This window comes from Anabas testudineus, chromosome 7 (assembly GCF_900324465.2).
Source record: "Anabas testudineus chromosome 7, fAnaTes1.2, whole genome shotgun sequence".
Classification (NCBI taxonomy): domain Eukaryota; kingdom Metazoa; phylum Chordata; class Actinopteri; order Anabantiformes; family Anabantidae; genus Anabas; species Anabas testudineus.
In genome coordinates this window covers 22133488-22150711 of record NC_046616.1, presented here as the reverse complement: position 1 = coordinate 22150711, position 17224 = coordinate 22133488, and the positions used below count along the sequence as shown (strand labels likewise).

The following is a 17224-nucleotide window of genomic DNA, read 5'->3' as shown; positions in this document are numbered from 1 at the left end:
CAAAAACAACCTACATCTAGCCATTCTTGTAGAGTCAACATTTGGCTGTTTGGAATATGATGAGACATGACATTTGCTGTACCTTAGAGGTGGTTATTTTGAATGGACTTATGTGTCTTTTGTGTATGTGCAAATAAACAATACAATTCACCAAGTTTGTGTTATCACTGACAAATCTCGACCTAATCCATATTTGATTATTCAGATGAGGCATCCTCCTCTCATGTCTCCTTTTCTCTTTGCATTTGATTTTTGCGTGGCCCTTGATTTTCCTTTCCATTATCTTCTCATTTGAAAGACAAAATTAGTCATAGACGAAGATGACGAGACCAATGTTTTGTCTACAGTTCCCATCTCAGCATTACATGTATGAACTCTCTACCACGTGACAGTTTAGTACTGGACCTAATTTCAATTTAGACATTGTGGGACTTCCTGTCCTGGCTTGGGGCTAATCCATGCACCTCAGCGCCTTTTTAAACAAGTAATTTCCCCAGCCAGGCAGCCAGGGAGCCAGCCTGTTGTGGAGATCTGGATGAATGACCAGCAGATGTTTACCATTTCTTTCAGAGGTCCTTAAAAAGATCATGTCAGCGGGAACACGCTGGTTCTACAAAGAAAGGAAGAAAGAAAAACATGACTTCAACATCACTTCCTGATCCTGCACTTCTCCTCCTCCCTCCTCTGTACAAAAGTTAAGACTTTTAGCTTTTCATGTGCCACATTACCAGCAGCCAGTCAGTCAAAATAATAAGCCCTCCAGCAAATCATCCTGTTGTGGCCTGAACAGGACCCTGACCGGCTTTACACTCTGTCTGACCTGGTCCCTGCACTACACAAGACAGATTCCCCATTCAATTCATCTGGACAGCTCTCTAAAACTGAACTGTGCATAGATTATTGCCAAGTGGTCAACAGTCCACTAACGATAATGATTCTTCATATGAAATTTCATTTAAAAATTCCAAAGTTTTTCTTTTGCCAGCTACTGGTTTCACCTCTACTGATGAGTTGACATTTCTGAATTCTAAACCAAATAGCTCGGAGTCACTCGGTCTTATTAGTGGAGTGTGTAGGACAACATGTGTGACCTTTCCTTCAGCTGTGCTGAAATGAGTGATTCACTAAGTAGTCCTCAGTTGGAAACTGAAGACAGGACTCATATTTCATATACAAAGACCTCAGAGAATCCACTCTGTCCATGAGAGGAGCAACAGATTCCCCTAGAAACTCCAATTAAGATATTTTAAACATAAACAGCCTTTTAAGATTAAAATATATATGTACATATCAATAAATAGCATTTAATTGAATTTGTGTTTAAGATGTAATTAAATGCATTGCAGGTTTATGTCTGCTTGCATATGCATTGAGTTTGACAGGCTGAGGTTCAGCATTGATCACAAGATTACAAAATCTTTACTAACTCCTTTCACCTCAGTCACCAGTGCAGCACACACAAGATTAACAACCCCCCCCCCCTCATTGTTTGCTGTCATATAAATGGTAACTCAACAGACTTAAGAAGCAAAAGCATTCACAGATGTGGGTGGAAAAAGTCGTTAACAAACCTTTTCCACAATTATAAGATCTCCAACTTGAATCCCGCTGCTCTTAACCTTCACTGTGCCTGAAACACAGAGCAAAAGAAGAATATTAATGAAGGGTTTACTGGGCTTGTGTCTTATTTGAACATCAATTATTTGAACCAAAAATACTGTGTAGAACGTTTAGCTGGTTATAAACCATGTTACCAACTGTGTTTTTTAATCACAATAACTATAAAAATTAAATGTGTTTGGGTAAGGGGCTGTGCTGCGTGTCTCACCACTGAAGCAGGAGAATTTGGGAAAGTAATTTTCTAAGCAGATTTGAAAGAATGCTGGGGGAGTTGAGCCTTTTCTCTCATTCCATATGGAATGAAGGGCAAAATTGTTTGGAAGAGATCACTGACCCTTGACCCGAGTCAGGACCTCTAGGCTTTGCATATGTAAGACATTAAAGCACATTAATATTGCTATACGTTTAGGGTTCATGGAACTTCACATTAGTGTCCCGCTCCACTAATGCAGTGAAATGTAACACATTACAAAAGAAAGCTCAACAGTGGTGAGGAGAGCAGCTTCAGGAACGACACGCAGCATCTGTCTTACAAAGATAAACAGATGAAAGGCTCTGACTGAAAAGTCAAACAACACGCCAAATTCTGACACCAGTACCTTTCTGTAAACCATGAGATACGCACAGGCGCTGCTATCACGGAGGCAAACGGTCATTGTATTTATGGGTAAAACAAGCTGCCACATCAAAGGGGAAAAGTGATGGAAACCACAAGAGGTCTCCTGCTTTTTATTGCTGGTAGCACTTTATACCAAGGCCTCTTATGTACACTTTTACATCTCTGCTTTGAATTAGGTACCATTTCCCCTAGCCCCAATAAGTTTTAATAGGACCAACCTCCTACAGTTGATAGACGCTGATGCTGAGAAATAAGCACCATGGTTTAGATATCAACACAGCCAAAACATACCCAGTGCTTTGCAGGCTTCTAATCATTACCTCTTGTTGAAAGTTTGCTGTAAATCTGAGAGTTCATTTCTTTGTCTCGGATGTAGCATCTTATTTCTTCAATGGCCTCTCTCATGATGGTAATAATCAACACAAGGCCCTGGGGATTGAAATGACAAATTTTACAAAGTAGTTTTCTCCTAAGTGTACAACAACAAACCAACTTTAATATGCATGAGGTTACTGTGTTTGTGGGAGATTATTTAAAAAATATATATATTGTAAACATAGGCACACTAAGTAAATGTTGACTGGTCAATGCTCATAATAATGAAGCATAGTGAAGTGCCACATACCAAAGGGACCCAGTAGGTGTAAAGGGCACCCAGGCGTAGCTCATTGACAAACTGAGAGCAGGCCAAGAGCAAAAAGTACAAGTTGAAGAAGTACTTGAACTGATTAAACAGCACCTGTGAAGTTAAATCAAAGATGAACAGAGTTAGTGACATTGTTACTGTGTGGTATGACTACAGTGTATGACATTTAATGCTAGACTGCTTCTTATTATATTTAAAGCCATGATTGATGTCTGGTTTTGACAGAAAATGTATTTGACTCAACTGATTTTCACATATTTTTTAATAACACTGATTTGACATTTAGGAAAAAGACTGCCTGACTTTTCTCTTACATGAAACATTTGTTCCTACACAACTGTGTGTATTTCAGTTTAACAATGTGTTCTTTTACATAAACTGCCCCATCATACTAAACCATGAAGAGTATTTTTTTTAGCATACATGCCTAGTATGTACTAGTTGTTGCTTCTCATTGTGAATCATAGTTGTGTGTGAACACAAGGATTTTAGCCTGTGTCTTTTACACCATAGACTTTGGGAAAACAAAAAAACATTCTTCAGTTTTCTGAAAGTTTAAAGACCAAATAATGGATCAACTAATTAGAAATAAGCAAGTGAATCAAAACCTAGAATCCTTATAGATTGTACTGCAGTACTAATTGCGATATGAAATACGTTATTGATCCCCTTGGAGAAATTGTTGTTTGGACAGCTGCAGTAGATGAGGGCGCTACTGGGGGGTTTGGGTGTCTTGTCCAAGGACACCTCAGCATGTAGCCAGGAGGAACCAGGAACTGAACCAGTAACCCTGGGGTTTACAGACGAATGCCCTAATGTTATAGTACATTTTCTGGACAAGCAAATAAGAAAATGTTTATGTGAATTCACAAATTGATAAAAGAAATATTGCCAGTAACTAAATGCCACTTTGTCTATTCTGGGCTTGAAGACCTATCAAGCAGTACGAAAAGAATAATTGCTAATATATGAAAATCTACAAACAAATCAATACATCATCTACTAAAAAGTACAAAGCATTCAACCAATTATAGTCAACAAATCTTTTTAGAGTGGAACAATATGCAAAATATGTCATTCCTAAATTTAACACATATTATGGCCATGCTCTATTTCATTATCACCAATGTGCGAGATGACTACCAAGTGAAAGCTTATGTCTTCACATTGCTGCTTTTATGAATATCTTGACCAGAGGTACACACACACGAGAAACAAAGAACAGCAACAAAGTCTACAGTATGAACTAATCAGAAGAACTCCTTGACATGTCTCAAAGTAAATAAAAAGCATCACAATTTGCAATGCAAAAACACTTAGCTCTCGTCTCTTGCTTTCCAAACAAATGCACTACTAATACTACTTTCAATGTGTGCCTTCATATACGAAGAAAAAAAAGATTAAATAAGACAACTGAAAGTCAGAAAAACAAATGCATATGTAAACCAGGCCTAAAAAACACAGGAGTCGAAAACACATGGATTAGTAACTGCTGTTCGTGCATGAAATCTCGAGCTGACATCACATCCATCACTTCCATACTCCTTTAAGAATGCAAATGAGATTATGAACATTTAGTGCTATGAGATTCTGGAACATCTTGTCCTTATGCAGGTCATGTGTCATATGTCATAATTTAAAGACCTACTGTATACTTGTGTATGTATTTTGTTTTCTTTGTGTCATCCTTACATCGTCTGTATCTTGTTTACTGTTGAACAGTCCTTAAGAGTTACCAACACCCGGAAGCAAATTCCCTCTATGCGTTAGCACATTTAGCAAATAGAGCAGCTTCTACTTCTACTAAAAAGTTGAAACTTGAAAGTAATTAGTTTCTCTGTGTATGTATGACCACAGCATTCCTATGACAAAAGCTGTGCATCAGTTGGAACATGTTCTGTGGCATAAATCATATAATCAAAACAGCTAAGCTAATATGCACTTTTTAACTATTTTGACATATTATTGATGAATGTAGTTATGTAGTTAGGATACATTGAGTAATGTATAGAGATCACTTCTTCAGTAAGTTCAAATAAGCATTTTTCACTATTTCCTTTCCCTTTTGAGCAGGGGTTAGCAAGGACAGTGCTCGAGGGCCGATGCCCTGCTTGCTTTTCAACAATCCTTACCCTGCATACTGATCACTGTTCAGGTATGTTCAGTCAATAAGAAGCTGAAAAGTATCAATTTACTTTGTCTTCCTCCACTTTACCCTAATCTGAGATAGTTTCTGACTGAACACACCTGATCCTGGTAATCCGCAGTGGGTAGGGCAGGGATAACAGACAGTGGCAATGGAATTGCCCAGCCTTGATTTATAGACTAAACTATATTCAGATTTTGTTTTGTTTCTGTTTTGCATTTTTTGGAGTTGGGGCCTTTCGAAACATGTGTTACCTACTACTACTATGTGTACTGACCTGAATGTCAAATGCTGGTAGACCACAACTATTTTCGTTGTGGTTTTTGCCTCTGTTTCAGAACAAGAAGACTCTCTACTTCACAATTATTTACATTAAAAAATACTGATCAAATTATTAGTTATGGAAATTATGCAGCCATAATCAGATAGTGTGATCCACAGTAACAACACTATATCCCTATATATAAGCCTTGGCAAAAGACACATTACAAGCAACCTTCTTGAACTTCTGCTAGGCTGGGTGATAGGTGGTGGTTTGCAGGGTAAAGGGTTGAAGGGTGGAGGAGTGACCTCTGACTGACACTAACCGCAGGCAGGAAGGTGAAGAAGTTGTACTTCTGGTTGTTAATGACATTCCTTGGGTACCTCTGGTCTCTCTTTTCTGGGTGGCCCAGCCACACTGTGCGAGGACGGAAGTCACCCATGCCACAGCATCTTGACCATGGGCAGCACCTGAGATGCAGAGACAGGGAGAAAAAATTGTTTCACATATTAATGTCACTATTTAAATCAGCAGATCTGAGATCAGAAATTCAAAGACAGTTACATGAAAAACATAATTTGAATTTTGTCGATTCATTTCAAAATTTCAATTTCAATTGATTCGAATTTTTCAATTTTAAATGCATTCTGAAAAAGAGATATATTACTTTTGTCCTGGGTTTGAAGATGTAACCTGTGTGTATGTTGAAAATAGAACTAGCAGTGTGACTATAAAGCCACTCCCAGTCTCCATTTGTTGTGTAAGCTAATCTTCCTGTTGCTCTTTTTAGGTGTCATAAGTCTCTCAAGGAGACAGCTAACCAATAGTTTATGCTGCTGTACATTACAGATAATTATAGGATGTGTTGAAAGGAAAAAGAATATAAAAATTATATTTATAACAGTCGTAAATAATAAAAATAGCACCTGTAATTTGCATACAATGTCTTCAGCAAAAAAGATCGTCTTTCTCATAATATATTATTCTGCTTATTAGGCCAAAGTACGGTTGTTTGGGACGCTTAATACGTACAGTTGGAAACGTTGGCTAATGTAATTGTTTCTCCAGGAAATCTGAGTACAAAATTACAGGTGGCGTTTCCCTGGGTTCTTGCCTTGGGCCTCTTTTGTTCAACATCTAGGCCACATATTTTACACACTAGCTTAGGCTATGGTACACAGTAAACTATATTAATGTAATTACATTTATGATAAGACATGAAAATGTGAAATGTGTTAATGATAAGAACACATTTCTAATACTGGAGACTAGCAATCCAAATGAAACATAGAGGAGCAGGGTTCTACACAGCCTTTGGTTCATTTAAATCTGGGACTATATTCATATTGGGCTTTAGTTTTAACATGTTATATTCCAATTCCGCTTTTAAATCCTATTTATGTGTGTGGTCTTTTTATGTCTTGTGTAAAACTCTCCATTCAGCATTTGTGAATGATCTTTTAACGCCTTGATATTGAGAGCTCACACACAAATGAACGTCTTTTACCTGCAGTGACATATGGAGCAGGTGGAGCAGGTGGAGCAGATGGAGCAGGCCCCTGTCTCTGGTGCTGTGTTTACTACAGGCGCTGACATCACCATGCTAGCCTGTGCTGTCTGCAGGCTGCATTACAGCACTGTCCACCCTGTGCCGTTCGCCTGTCTGGCCCATTATGTGCTGGTCAAACTGGAATAAAACTCCTTAGTCGTGACATGTGAATTGAGGACAGTGGTTTTAGGTCAGGGCCTGCATTTCTGCGTGGTTTGTGCTCTCTGACAGACTGAGCGTCAATCAGCCGAGCAAATATTGACATGGGCGTCAATGCACTTGCTTCAACTACACCCCGGAACAAGGATGTATCCAGGGGCACTAGCTAGCTATTTTAAAACCACACTGAATGACCACATCATTGTAATAACATATCTATTTATCGAGTAGTCGTTGTCTCCCAACAAACCGCTATTTTCCCCTAACGTCGCCTCCGTTTAGCTAGTTCTTCAGACAATGTCGACGCGCTGCCATCAACAACTGAGCGGCTACACCGACGACCAGCAGCTAAACGCGCTAACGCCGCCTCAGCGGCTCCGTGGTCATATTTCTGTGCAGTCTGACGACCTTACCCATTTCTGTGTTTACTGTCGTGTCTTCTCGGCCGCCTCACGGGCTGGAGGGGGATATTGTCGGTCATTCCTGCAGCCCCTGGTAAGCGGGTGGAAGCTGTGGGCTGTCAGCCGGGCAGTAGCGATTCTGGGCGGAGGCTCAGCCAGCTGTCAGTCACACAGGTTGACGCTGTGCTGCCGCTGCAGCTCCACACATGAGCCGCTCACCTAACGTGATCTGATAATGTTATATATCATCATCAGACTCTTTCCTGTGGTGGAAAGTAGGCCTATATTTACAGCAGGCTATTTCCATTTTCTGCTACTCCACTACATTTATACACCACTCCATTAGTTACTAGCTGCTTTTCAGAATCTAGTCAATATGCACAAAATCCAGTATAATCATCATCAGACTTCACTGATCATATTTTAAATCATGAATGAATTTAATAGATAAGACTCGAGTATTTATACTGTCAAATACTAGTTACTTAAGTAAAAGTACCAAAAGTAAAAGTACTTTTTATGTAAAATGTGTCATTTTAGATAAATAAATATGTTAATATTCAATTATAATGAGTATGTCACTTTAATGTTGCAGCTGGAAAGGACTTTATTATAACTTCCGTATAAACTATTTTGATAATCATATGTGTTGGATCTAATAAGTACAATTACAATTCCTCAACATACCCTACTGCTGGGTAGGGTGGGCAATAAAGTCCTCTAATTATACAATATTTTGCATTATTAATCAGATTCCAATGACTAATGTGTAACTATACTTGGCAAATAATGTAGTAGAGTAAAGGTACAATAATTGTCTCTTGTAGTGAACTCAAAGCATCAAGTCCCAAAACTCAGCAGGATCACCTTAAATTTGTTTTGTAATACTTAAGTAAATGTACTTAACACTGGCAACAAGTAAGCATTACAAGTTACTGTACTACTACATAAAACATCAGCCCAACTTACAAAACTTAAGGTATAGATAAAATAACCTGCATGAGTATTTTCTGCTATTGTGGGATATTACACATGCTCTTGCTTGGATCCAAGGTCACGACTAACAGAAACTGCAAACTTATAACATGTGCTTCAAACATACGACTGCACAGACTATAACATACTTTTCACCACATCTTTCTAATTGTATCTGTGGACTCAAGTGGACTTGTCCATAGACACCGAGACATGTCGGCAGGAGGAACAGGGACTCAAGATACCAGTTATAGTGTTCATGGATGACTGGCCAACAACTGATGCCCTCCTTTAAATCTAATGCACTCAAATGATCCAGCAACCAGTTCATTTACAGGAGTAATATTAGCTAAAACTAATAGATGTGGCTTTTATGGATTACTTTATGTTAGATACATTTTTAAAGGTTTTACTGAAGGAAAGGGCAAGGGGAAAGATGGCTAGTTTGACACTACTGTAGCAGAAATATACTATTTGTATAATGTGCAATGCCCACAATTATTACATTTACATGCTGCAGCTCTTACCTAGGTCTATTAGGTAGCTGAGGCATAGCAGTTTGTATGGTTATCATGGTTTGGAGAAGAAACAATTATGAAAATAAGGTACTTTAAACATCTGGTGTTTCTAACCAGTGTCATACTTTAGCCTTTTTGCATAACATCTTGTGGTTTTAATTTATATTTGTGTTGTGGTATGTCTGGTTTTTATTATTGGTGCATAGTCTGTGTTGTCCATGGCTTAATTAAAACATAATCCTTACACCTAGTACAGCATCAAAACATAACAATGAATCAAGTCATTGCACACAACAGTAACTCTTGGCATTATTAAATTTGTGCAGCTGAAAACTGTACAAGGAGGTCGCTGTATATTTGACCTAAAACGGATTGTGGACACATGGTCAGGAGCACGCTTCAGTTGTGGATGCAAATAGTTTTTCGTTGAGAATGCAAAATGGCAAGGGATTAATGGTTACTGGTCAATCATGAGAACAGAAAAATATTCCACCGGAGACATCTGAAGGTGAATTGATGTAAATTAGGGATTTCATGGACATTCAAACTGGTCTGTGCTGGCACAGAAACGAGTGGCGCAGTAGCATATGTCTCAGCAGCTACAGCATCACCGGCCAGCATATGCAAGAATGACCTCAAATAAGTCTGATCATTTCTTCTGTGGTGGAGTGATGACAGATGAGTGTTGAAAAAGTCACCCTGATTTTATTTTTCAAAATCAGAACATTTAGGTGAAGGAAACATTGCAAAACACAACAAAAAGAAAACACATTTACAATGTAAACAGGCCAAATTGGCTAAACATTACTTGAACTGTAGAGACAACCTGAAGCAGGTTTGACATGTTTGCTCAAGAAAAGGCACAACTTGGCAAATGCATATCGATAAGGAATGTACAGCAGGGGCCAAAAAGTACTCGGACCATTCTGAGTTGTGTAAAGTGTCCAGTGATACATTCATTACTGTTCAACTCAGCAGGTTGAGGGCGTGAAAAAAGAAAGTCTTACCGCATGCTCGAGAATGAATCTGGGAAAATATACAGAGCATTGCATTGAGAGTAGGGGCTGTGGAGGACAACTAAAATCTAAACGAGGTAGAAACTTACCCCCTACACTCAAGCACTTGTGTATTTAATAAATTAATGATGCTACGAGTTGACACAAACCTAGAAAAACTAAAAAGTTGAGTCCCACACCTATTTTAAATATGGTTGCTTCCAACTAAATTTGACAGGAAGGAAAAGCTGACAAAATTGTTAATTTGCCCTTTCCCAGTTTAGCCATTATAAAAGCAGTGAAATGGATATACAGCTATAAAATGTAAATGGAACTAAAACCTGAAATAAAGTGCAGGCACGAGAACTTTAAGCATACGACAGCCTTCAGAGTTCAGCCAACTAAATGTGATTCTGTAGATTTACAAGTAGATTACAAAAACATTAAAAAAAAAAAAAAAAAAAATAATAATAATCTGTAGACAGATGAAAATATGAGTTACACTGTACAGCACAATCACTCAAACAGGGCCTTCATAACCTAATGATGCAGGAAAGGACAACAGCAACATGTACAGTTCAGATTAGGCACTTTGCAAAACGATTTAATTACTTTATCTCAGCACCGATGCAAAAAGGACGAAAGTCTAGTTTATAATCTACTGAAATGCTGCATCTTAATTTAAATGACAAGACAATGGAATAATCTGGCAGTCTGATCAAAATGAGAATGCTAATGACATTTACCACTAAGATGTACAATGTCATAAAACCTGTGGCACACAACAGGAGGGAAAGTAGTACGACACACACAGTTAACTGTACCATAACTTCTGGACACAGACATGATGTCCTTAAAAGTCATGCCCTGAAACATTTCCTATTAAAGTCAATATCCTTCAAAAAGTATCGAGGCAACAATCTGAATTAAAGCAGTTTCAAGTAAGTTATACATTCATACTTCTGGATAGACCGCAAAAAAAAAACAAAAAACAAAACCTGCATATAGATTTATAGAAAATAAAAACCAACTACAGTAGTTATATCAAGTTCCAACTAAAAATAACACTTGAGAATCATTCAGATTAGGAGGGGAGAGAGCTGCAACAAAGTTACTGTGAAAAACTCAACTGATCTATGCAGAATTCTAGAAGGTTTTCTTTGAATGTTGATTGTACCTCATTCAAAAGTTCAGGCGATAAATTGATGGCTAAAACTAATTTACTGCAATTTTTCCCTCCTCCATGAAATGTGGGAACTGTGATTTTGGCACACTGTCTGAGCCGTTCTTCTCAATTTCTGCCATGGTGGCAGGCAGGCCGGAGTGGGAGCCATCCAACTTCATGAGGCCTCCGGTGGAGCCAATCAGAGGCCCACTAGCAGGACTCCCAGGCAGCGGGATGCCACCACCCTGGATTACTGAGATTTCATTGGTCTTCATAGTGAGGCCTCCACTGAAGGCAGCTGCATACTGGTTCCACAGAGTTGGGTCAAAGTTTATCGGTGGAGCTGCAAGTTCTTTGGGGGCCTGCATAATTTCTGGCAAAATCTTAGCCTCAGAGCTCATCGCCATCATTGCCATGGGATTATCCAGAGACAGACGCTGGCCACGCCGAGATGAGTTGCTCCACATGTGAGTGCCAATATGCACCTAAATGAACAAGACATAAAGTTCATTACTATGCAATCAAAGTGCTTGATATGAACAGCTACATTAAGACAAACTACACACATAACCTATCCAAGATTTAAACAGTAGTTACTTACCTTTAGATTTCCCTTGGTGGTGAAAGCCCTGCCACAGATGTTGCAGGCAAATGGCTTCTCCCCTGTATGAGTGCGCTCGTGGATCTGCAAGGCGCTGGCGGATGAGAAGTTCTTGCCACAGACATTACACACATGCTGTTTGGTTGATCGTCGCGGCGCAGAGGGGATGGATGAGGGCAGAGCGGTTCCCTGGGGCATGTGTGAGTTGAACAAAGCATGAGGGCCCAGAGGATTATCGGCAGGAATCTTCATCTCCAGACTGGCCAGACTTGATGGTATCCTCATGAAGGGCAAGTTGCCAGGAACTGTTCATTTAAAAAAAATAAAAAGGAGGTAGAAAATTAGATCTATAAAGAACACTTAAGATAACCTTTGAAATACATTAAGTAATTAACTCACCATAGTCTCCATTTGTAAACGGTATGCCAGGTTCTTCTTTAATCGCCTTGGGGGTGAAGTTGCTGGAAGCTGTGAGATCAAGGGCTCCCCCTGACTCTGTGCCATCCTGAGCACCACCATCAGACTCTGCTTTTGACCCACTATGTGCAAACTCTTCGACAGCAACCTCAGGAGACTTGTTAATGTTGTTTACTGGTGATGATGACTGAAATGACATGGCCGAGTCAGAAATAGCAGGACTGCGGCCGTTCTGGTAGTCCTGCTCTCTGGGAGCTGACGGGGATTCTTTGGACGTTCCCTCACTCTCTGAAGTGGTACTGCTCTGTCGTTTCAATGCAAGAGCAGAGGTGAGATTCTTCAAAACATCTAAGCTGGAAAACACGGCAGGGGTGGCATTCTTCTGCGACTGTTCATCAGAGGTGGCTGGGAGGGAATCTGGGTTTTCATTTGGCTTCTCGGAGTTCAGCTCTGGCTCATGTTCTTCAATGCTTGCTTCAAAGCCATTGATGTCAAGAGGCTTCTCCTCTGGTAGGGATGGCTCCATTGCTTCTGCTGCTTCAAACTGGTTTTCTGGCATTGGGGTGTTGGGGATCTGCCCACCCATATGCATTCGAATGTGCTGCTGCAGAACCACAGCATTTGTAAACTTTTTCTGGCAGATGGGGCATGAGTGCTGCATTTTAAGAGGAGTGTTAGCCCTGTGCACTCCATAATGAGCCTTGAGATTACCTTTGGTGGAGAACGCACGACCGCAGATTTTGCACTTGTATGGCCTCTCACCAGTGTGTGTGCGATAATGCATCTTGAGTGAGCTCTGGCAACTGAGGACCCTATGGCAGATTACACACTCATTGGGGTCATTGGTCCTCTTTTCCAAGCCATCCACCATCTGCTGAAGTTTTGCAGTTCCAGAGCTTGGTTCTCCCGCGATGGCACTTCCATTCATATGATGCAGCGCTCCAAGCAGTTCTTTAGCATCCTTCTGAGTCGGGTCCAGTCCTGTCTCTTGGCCAAACACATTAGAAGAAACAGTCGGGGATCCATCATTTGCCGATAGGGAGGGTCTCTGGGAAAATGGGTCCCCTCCGAAGCCTTCATATGTCGTCTTGAATCCTGGTATGGGTGATGGGTGGAAACTAGCAGCAGGATGACCCAACATGGGTTTAATTTCAGTCATGTTTGACTCTTCCATGGGGACAGACATGCCAAATGGAATTCCACTACTGGTGGGAATATTGTCAAGGTGCTCTGGCACAGGATGAGGGTTCATGCTGATGTTAGGATACTTGTCTTTATGCCGCTGGAAATGCACTTTTAGGTTTCCTTTGGTTGTGAAGCGGTTTCCACAGATGTTGCACTTGAAGGGCCTCTCGCCAGTGTGAGAACGCAAGTGAATCTGCAGAGCACTGTCATTGCCAAAGGTCTTTCCACAGTACTTGCACTTGTGTTTGTATAGCGAGTCACCATTTTTTGATTCTGGTGGGAGGTTTAACATCTTTGTCTTCACTTTTTTGGAAGACTCCGTCCCTCCTTGGATACCGTTGAAGGTGCTCGGGAAACCCATGACACCCGGTGACTGGGGCAGAAGTGCTGGTAAACGATTGGCCAGATCAGGAATGCTCTTCAAAATGTCAGTTTTAGAACTCACGGAACCCAGTCCTCCAGGTAGTGAGGTAGAGATGCTAGCGGGCAGAGGTAGTTTACCTTGCTTCATTGTCTCCACAGAAATGCTCTGACTGCCGGTCCTTTTTCCTATCAGAGCCGCTGCAGCAGACAGCTGTTGAGAGAGGTGTGCACCAAGGGCTTTCAGAGGGTCCACTGCTGCCCCTACTGATGACTGGAGACCCTGTGGACTCATCATGGCTACTTGAATTCTGATTTGTTCTGTGAGCTGGATTTGTTGTAGCTGCTGTTGCTGAAGGCACACCAACTGTTCCAAGATCATTGGTATGGCCTGAAGAGCATCCTGTGGGGAGGCCACTGATACATTGTTTGAAGAATGCTGGGAGACAGCCACTTTAGTGTCAGACATGGTTTCGAGGGTGACATTTGAATCTTGCATTTTGGGTGAGGGATGGAAAGACATCTCAGGGCTAGCAGACATCTCTGCCTGGTCCTGTTGTCCATAGTCATCTGTATTCACACTGGAGTCTTCCTCTGTTCTTTCCAGATGGTCTGTATTAACATTTGATAGAGAGTGATTGCTGGACTGGCCATCGTCATGATCGCTGGTAAGGCCACTGGGAGAACCTTGTGAGTATTCCTCAGGCACCTCATTCCCATCTCCATCTTTCATGATGACTACTTGCTGACTTTTAGTGCAACTCCTTTCATGCTCAAGAAATTCTACTTCATCAAAGAACTCAGCACAACACTTGTTGCAGACTCTGGTCTCATCCACTCTGAACCTCTTTGCTTCATTTCCAGGGACATCAGCTTGATCATCTCGGAGAATCCCTTAAAACAAAAAGATACAGGATTTCAATAAATGCACTCGACACAGCTGATATTTGAGCAATGAAATTAGTAATAAAAGAAAAAACTGATTTAGAAATGTCCAAATAAAACACTGAGTAATACATAGACTTTCAAAAACCCAGCACTATTGAAATGTGTCAGTCAATCAGTCAAATTCTGTAGATGGATTAAAGAAATTTTTCATGTTTAGTTTGCTGATATTTTGTGGTGGATAAATGTGTCTATGGTCATTTCTGAAACATTTTTTATAAATTAACATAGATGTAAAATGTTCCTGTACTAGGCTTTGGAGCTCTTTGAATGTGTCTGTTGTCCACAGGACCAGCAGAGGGCAACCATCTACTTTTGACATTTCCAAGAACAATTTCCAGTAAGACATAAACCCATGGGACACTGAATAACATTTTCTTTAAACTAATTAACCACTTGCTAACAATCAAATCTGTTTCCATTAATATGTGTGGGGCAATGAAATATGACAAATCCCACACTGAAATCCTAGAGATAAAGTACAGATAAAGTTTCTGTTCTACGATAAGCAGCATTTTCTATGAACTTTTAAATCTGATGTTGCATTGGATATAAACTAGAAGACAAAGTGTAAGAATGGGTTTACTGTGCAAAATTATCATCAAGCATTTTCACAGCCTGTAAAAGCCTGATAAGTGTTCCAAGTGTGCATTTTAATGTGTCTGCAAACCAAGAGGCCATTTCACAACTGGGTGTATTGTTAAATGCTAATGCCCCAGAGAGAGGGGGCAGACCACCTGTTTGCATCTGCCTTAGGAAACTGTTGGGAGTTGTTAATTGCTCACCAGGAGGCACTGAAGCCATGTCACAAAAGTTGCAAACTGCATTACATTCTAATCCGTGAGGAAACAATAAGCAGGGCTCAGCCACCCACATGTAGTACTACAGCTTACAGTGCAACCACGCTTAACGTGATGGAGTTCACTTACAAAGGCACAGTACACAGAAAGTGCTACTGATGAATGTAAATTTTAATTCAAGTAATTAAAATGAAACCCTAACTAGTCCATTATGAAGTAACTAGGAGGTAACGCTGTATTGTACCACTTGACGGCGCATGACCTGCGTGTATCACCTATAGCGGGGTACATGACACGAGGTCAAGCTAAACATTCAATTCATGCACTCTTGGGTGACAAAACATCTTTCCATCAATACAAGTCAGTGAGTCTAAATGAGACAGTCACATTGAAATACACTGCAGCTCGCCCAGACACAGCTTTATCCCAAGTTTTCCCAGTGACCAAAACAAGGTGAGGTGCTGGAGCTTGCATATGGCGATAAACCAAAACGCACCCCCACCCAGTCTCCACAAAAAAAAAAGGCCACTTCTCCATCCCCCCACCTCCTCTACACATATGTACGAAAGGAAACAGTCATGCATTAAAGTGGGGGATTTATTGCCTTTAGGTCAGCTTACACAAGAGTCACATTTCATTCACTGAGTTTTGGTCACTTTTGACGAACATTTTTTAAACGAATCTCATCTATAGTATTATACTAATATCAACTTTTACATTAGATATGATGAACTTTGACTTTGATGAACGAATTTGGTTTACTAATATTGCAAAGCGATGAACAATAGCATCTGTAACAATGCTTAAATTCAAAGACCAAAAAGTAGCTAACGCAGTGATGTGACCGTGTGTCGTAACGTGATTAACTCGACCACTGAGCAATGTATGAATGAAATTAAGAAAGATACAGTGAACACACTAGATGGTGGCTCTTCACCACACAACTTCATATCAAGTGTACAATGTATAAAACAGTCCACAGGTAGTTTAAGCCACGCTTCACTGAAACCAGAAAAACTTCAAACACATTCACCGTCAGTTTAACCTGCGACGCGACTACACTGAACTCCCACAGGGAGTCCGAGTAGGGAGAAACTAGTCCATTAAAACCAAAACTGTGGCAAAACGAGGTACGAAAAAAACCCAGAAGGAGCTCCGTTTTCATCACGGAGACAAAAGTTAAAAGCGTCCAGTGTTTTAAAGCGAGCCTTGCCCAACACCTGCACTGTGTTTAAAACCCATTAACGGAGAGGGACAGCAACAGGTCAACATGCTGAAAGTCACCGTCCATCTTTGAAGGAAAAGTGTTTGAAACACGGCGCAGCGAGGCTACCCGGCCACTTTGTGTTGGCTTTTTTTTTTTTCCCAGTCCAAACTCACCGTTCTCCAGCGAACCGGGCTCGTCGGAGTTGATGTGCTGCGGTTTGGCTTGCTTACGCCTCGACATGCTGCGACCATCAGGAGCGAAGAGTTCCACACAAATTTCCCGTCCCCGTCTTCAACCAGTTCTTCGGGCTTGGAAAATGAGTCCCCCCCTCAAGTAGAAATGCGCATGTCAACGTAATTATTATTATCAATAATGCATTGCGATTTATCGCGGTCCCCTGACAGCTGATTGGCTCCAGTCCAAGTGCTCACACATTATTCAAATGCGCTCCCTATTGATGAGCGGGAGGGGGCGGGAGGAGCCGGGCGAGCGGGCCGCAGGACGGAGGCAGGCTCGACTACACCCAGCTCGTCTGCCTTTACTCCGCGCTCATGACGAAATAGATCGTCACGCACAGACGCATCCTTAACTGGAAATGACTTGAGGTGAAGTTTTCACTCACTAAGATGGAGTATTAAAATGTTAGCCTGTAAC

At 40.8% G+C, this 17224-nt stretch overlaps 2 protein-coding genes across 2 annotated transcripts in view; both read right to left on the bottom strand.

The window, feature by feature from the left end:
* The window catches only part of LOC113167954 (probable phospholipid-transporting ATPase IIA), a 29090-nt gene extending 21525 nt beyond the window's left edge, over window positions 1–7565 (bottom strand). The window contains exons 1-6 of the mRNA XM_026368942.1: window positions 7415–7565; window positions 5619–5763; window positions 2865–2978; window positions 2560–2668; window positions 1572–1630; window positions 559–610 (exon numbers count right to left, since the gene is read on the bottom strand). Coding sequence (XP_026224727.1) covers window positions 559–610; window positions 1572–1630; window positions 2560–2668; window positions 2865–2978; window positions 5619–5763; window positions 7415–7482 — 547 coding nt within the window. The 5' untranslated portion in view covers window positions 7483–7565. The remainder of the gene's footprint in view (window positions 1–558; window positions 611–1571; window positions 1631–2559; window positions 2669–2864; window positions 2979–5618; window positions 5764–7414) is intronic.
* A 2048-nt stretch (window positions 7566–9613) lies between these two features.
* On the bottom strand, window positions 9614–16977 carry sall4 (spalt-like transcription factor 4). Its single transcript, XM_026368870.1, has 4 exons — window positions 16744–16977; window positions 12056–14512; window positions 11657–11961; window positions 9614–11540 (listed from the first exon to the last, which is right to left on the bottom strand). The coding sequence occupies exons 1-4, from the start codon at window positions 16808–16810 to the stop codon at window positions 11106–11108; spliced, it is 3264 nt and encodes a 1087-aa protein (XP_026224655.1). The 5' UTR covers window positions 16811–16977; the 3' UTR covers window positions 9614–11105.
* Between the last annotated feature and the right edge of the window lie 247 nt (window positions 16978–17224).